Source organism: Vanellus vanellus (genome assembly GCF_965231255.1).
Source record: "Vanellus vanellus genome assembly, chromosome: Z".
Lineage (NCBI taxonomy): Eukaryota > Metazoa > Chordata > Aves > Charadriiformes > Charadriidae > Vanellus > Vanellus vanellus.
The window spans coordinates 7,577,140-7,581,959 of record NC_138908.1 but is presented as its reverse complement, the minus strand read 5'-3'; the positions used below and the strand labels follow the sequence as shown (position 1 = coordinate 7,581,959).

Below are 4,820 nucleotides of genomic sequence, written 5' to 3'. Positions count from 1 at the left end.
AAATTAATGAATACTAATTGAAGCAGAACCTTTTCAGAAGAACACACAGATGAATTATGATTATAATGAGGGAATTGTTTACACTCTTACCTTCAGCCAAATAAATATTTTGAGGTTTTATTGCATAAAATTGCTCTAACATGAAAAAAAATAGCCCAGCACTGCACTATAAGCTTCATGCAAAATGTACTTTCAAGGGCCCAAATTCAAGATAAAACATATGAGTGCAAGCATTGACAGAACAGAAGATCTGGCAATGATTTAAAGGCTGATACAGAGGGATGTGTTGGCTTCTTTGTTGATGTTCTGTAATTCTGTATTAGTTCTGACATCCACATTTTAAAGTGATCTTGAAAAACTGGACAATACAGAGAGAAGAATGATTGAGGACACGAACTGATGAAATACTGCCATTTTTCAAATAGCTTGATTATGGCAGACATCTTTGAAAAGTAAAAAAAAAAAAAACAAACCAACTATTTAGAAGTTTTTTGAGTCTAGCAAAGAAAGCCAAAAAGCCCTACTCAAAGGCATGATCAAGTCAGTCACACAGCAGTTAAGTGAGAACAGCTGGAATGCGCTAAAAGAAGCACGCATCTTCAAATCAGGCAGACTTGCCCAAGTCCAACTAGTTAGACTTAATTTGCATTTAACATGAAAGCAACTGGGTGAAGTTCTACGGGCTGAGCAGGACAGAGATGAGATTAGGTAAGATAAATGGTTTAATAATCCCTTCAGGACCTAACCTGATGAATTGCGTGTCAGGTGCCATTGCCAATCTTCACACTAGAAACTAGAACTGCTGTCATCATTTGAAGACCATGAATAAATACCATCTTCAACATTTACAGTAACCATTTTCAGTTTGAGGAAGGCCTTCCAAAATAGGCATTAAAATTCATGCAATTTCTCCTCCCAACTTGCTTGAGGGGATGTTTTGATTCCTGATGAGTTTAATAGTCCCAGAGAAAAAAAATCATTGGGTTTTTTTTTGGCCAGACCTAGCAGTAAGAAATTTCATTTTGGTTCCTATAGGAACAGTTTTATGACTGAAGGTAAAATTCCAGCAGCCTGTTTCCTCTAATGCAAACATCCATCAAACAGTATCTGTGCTTAGCCACTGAACAGATCGGCAAGAACAAGGGACTACTATAGAATACTTCAGGCTCCGAACCACCCCCCCCCCCCCAACCAACCACCTCTACATAGTTAAGTGATAGTTGAACTACTTAGTGCCCAAAGAAAAAGTAGTTATCCTGTGCTCCTGAAAACCAATTGATCTTTCTTTGTAGAGTACAGTGGTATTTTAGAAAACGACAATTCCCCCTGTAAAAAAACCCCATGATACTGAATGCCTAGCAAAAGGCCACAGGTAGATCCAACAGAGATGCAAGATCTAATCCTACTGCCTGACAAACCCCTTCATGCCAAGTTATATTCCACTTGTGAGTGCTGTACTAACATCCTGTAAGAAATACCCGCTCCAGACCTTTACTGACAGAGGAGAACAAGGGAACTTTACTGTGAGATGTGGCAGTAAACTTCTTACTCCCCCAACCCTTTCCACCACTGAAACCATCCATAACGATACACTGATTCGTGACGATGCAGCCCCCTTAGGATCATTAAGGCTGTGACACCAAAGCAATACTTAGCCCACTTTCACTTTTGGTGCATATCACATGCGTCACCCACAGTGTACCATGTGCGCCAGGGTAACAGTGTGCTCCCTGTGCTCTCGCAGCACTCCAGCCCTCACAAACTACATAGGCAACACAGCAAACACTGGAGACCTTTCCCTTCCCCTACAACGCAGCCTGCTTCCTTAGGTCAGAGCTCATTAGCTCCGTGTTAGTGTCATTCTTGGACCCAGGCTTCAAAATCTTGACAGTTCTGCACAACTGGCAGCCTAACAGCCCAGATATTGTTACATGGGGCCCTTTTCATGACAGCTTTGGGGAAGAAAGGTTTATGAGGGGACAGAGGCCTCGGAGGGATCCATCAGTCCGTCCTGAGAGGAGGACAGTCGCTACTCTACAAAGCTGAAGAAGCCCTCATGAAAGGCGCTGGCCATCAGGGACAGTCCATGAAGCACTAAAACACCCTTTGTTTCTATGAGGTAAACCTCTGAAGCTCCTGGCAGACAGCTGTGCTGCTCCACACCACACAAAGGTACATTTGGCAATGCAGTGCTTTTCAAGCTCACCTGCTGGTTATAAAGATGCTCTGGCTCCCTTCTGTCATTCAACGGCAAAGCATTTCTTACAGAAGGGAACAACAAAACAGCATGCCCCAATCTCTGAGGTACATCACTTGCAGATATACATTAAAAAATTGTAAGGCTTAAATAATAAGCATAGAAGTTTTTCCAATCAAAAATTTTATTGACATCCTTGACAAGTTAATGTAAATTTATGATCTTGGTCTCTCCTTCTTGCCCTTGTACAAGGCCAACAGAGAAACATTGGCTACTTTGACAACCTTGAAGCGAACTCCAGGAATGTCACCAACAGCGTGACCCTTCCGGCCGAAACCAGCAACCAGAACTTCATCGTTTTCCTGCAATGAAAGGCCACATAGTTACAAAGGAATAGACATTAAACCTGTACATACTTCTGAAATGTATAACATCAGCAAATCTAGGGTGTGGCTCAGATTTAAAGGAAGGGTAGAAATACTGAAGGCTACTGACAGACATATATTAATAAAGGACTGTTATCCTCTTCAGTGTTTTGGAGAAAGGACACATAAGCCCAGCTAACATTTAGCTTGCAGCAGCACAGCCGAGAACTGGCTTTACTAAGGGAGGGAAAAGTACAAAAACATCTCACATTTTCTGTCTGCCTCTGCCACTACAGCTTTAAGCTACATGTGGTGCAGAATGCCACGAACCCTTGTCTAAACATCCCCTAAAATCCATCAATTATGTGTTTCTCTACTGTGACATACAACTTTTTATAAATCACTTATTGAAAATTACCTCAATGAAGTTCAGGCAGCCATCGTTGGGAACGAAAGCTGTTATTTTTTTGCCGTTTTTAATCAGCTGGACTCTAACACATTTCCTGATGGCAGAGTTGGGCTGCTTAGCTTCTACTCCACTGAAATGGAAGCACATGGAAATAAATGAGCAAAAATCAGTTTGGTGAACTAGCAGATATTCATTACATCACCACAAATTATTATTTTGTATTACATGCACGTTGTATTTGTTCTTCAAAACCAAAAGCTCTTAGTTATCTATTTAGAGCCACTGAACATATAAAAGTCCAGTTCCTAAGCAGAGTAAAAATTTAAAATTAATCACCTACAGACACGTGCTAATTCAGTAAATAAAAATCGGGGCGGGAGGGGGGGGAGAAGAGTAACACTTTGGAGCCCTGACAGTGTCCCAATGAAGCTTATAAATTAGGAAAAAAAAAAAAAAAAGGGAGCAGAAGTAGATGGAACACAAGGCACACAAACACAAAATCAACCCCCCCAAAATCCTAAGCTGAATTAAGTGGTATTTTTGTTCTTTTGCTCCTAAATAAGCAGAATCTTTAAAGTGACACGTGTAGGAGAAATAACACCTTTCAACATTGCCACTTGCAAAAATAAACCACGTTTTCAATACAGCACATCGGAACTAAGAGAAACGTGGCACGCTACAGGTAGCAAAACCTCTCACATATTTAGAAAACACAACAGCTGAACAGTGCTTCTTTCTCGAGACCCCCTGGAAGGCCTCACTGTCTGCGGCAGCCAGATGCCCCACACCGCCCAGCGCACGCGCTGGGGGTGCTCTCCCCACGGACCCCCCCACCCAGCCCCACGGCAGCCGCACTCGGCCGAGCTCTACCCACACTTTCTCCAGCACGATCCCCTTGGCGTGGGAGGCGCCGCCGAATGGGTTGGCCTTCAGCGCCGTGCCCAGGTGGGCCTTCTTGTACTGCTTGTCGTGCCACTTCTGGTCGCGGCGGTGGCTGCGCAGCTTACGGGCGGTGCGGAGCCCTCGGCACTTCCCTGCAGAACGAGGACGGTGAGGGATGAGGGGGGCGATGAGGGGATGGGGGGCCGCTCACCCTCTCCGCCCCCTCCCCCCGCCTGGGCCCGTGAGGCGATGTGGAGTGTAATGGCGGCAGCGCCGCTACCGCCCAACCCAGCGGCGGGGCCGCGAGGGCCCAGCCCCTGCGGCAGGCTGGCGGGGCAGCGAGGGGACAGCGCTACGGACACCCCCTCACCCCCCGCGGTGCCCCCGCCGCCTCAGCCCCGACTCCCCGTTCGGCCCGGCCCGGCCGGGCCCCCGCCGCGGCGCTCACCCATCCTTCCTCCGCGGCTGCCGAGCGCGAAAGAGGGAGGCCTCTCCGCGCCGCGCCACCTATCTGCGACCGCGAGGCCCCGCTGCGGGCTGCCCGCGCCGCGCCTGACTGAAACTCCCGCCCGGCACTGCGTGGGTCGACCCGGCGCGGCGCGGCGTAGGTCCCCCCCCCAGGGCGGGAGGAGCGGAGGGCGGGGCGGGCCGGTTGCCTCAGGGGGCGGAGGCACCTCGGTGCCGGCGGCGATTGGGTTTTAAGTTGTTTAATGAGGTTTCTCTGAGAGTTACCGACCTGGTAGGGAAGGAGGGAGGGCGGAGCGCCGGCCGCCTCCCCGAGGTGAGGCAGCGGAAGGGCGCTTGGGCTTCTCTGAGGAAACGAGGGGTGAAGGACGGTGAGGTTCAGGTTGGCTTCACCAAATGGCGCTGGTGCGGCCCTCCTCCGTAGCATCGGGGAGGTATGCAGAGCTTCTCTGCAAGAGGAACGGAGAACGGCTCCCGGCTTCGGAGCAGGCATGCAGCAGGC

General features: G+C 48.1%; 1 protein-coding gene across 1 annotated transcript; it reads right to left on the bottom strand.

Moving 5' to 3' along the window:
- Positions 1-2,363: 2,363 nt before the first annotated feature.
- Positions 2,364-4,410, bottom strand: RPS23 (ribosomal protein S23). Its single transcript, XM_082497293.1, has 4 exons — positions 4,302-4,410; positions 3,846-4,005; positions 2,981-3,101; positions 2,364-2,559 (listed from the first exon to the last, which is right to left on the bottom strand). Exons 1-4 carry the CDS (start codon positions 4,303-4,305, stop codon positions 2,413-2,415), a joined length of 432 nt encoding a protein of 143 aa, XP_082353419.1. The 5' UTR covers positions 4,306-4,410; the 3' UTR covers positions 2,364-2,412.
- Between the last annotated feature and the right edge of the window lie 410 nt (positions 4,411-4,820).

What these genes read in the sequence shown, in the direction of transcription:
- RPS23 (XM_082497293.1), bottom strand. An exon ending in GGGATCGTGCTGGAGAAAGT is followed by an intron (nt 3,102 to 3,845) that starts GTGGGTAGAGCT and finishes CTTCCATTTCAG; the next exon opens with TGGAGTAGAAGCTAAGCAGC. An exon ending in GCTGCCTGAACTTCATTGAG is followed by an intron (nt 2,560 to 2,980) that starts GTAATTTTCAAT and finishes CTTTCATTGCAG; the next exon opens with GAAAACGATGAAGTTCTGGT.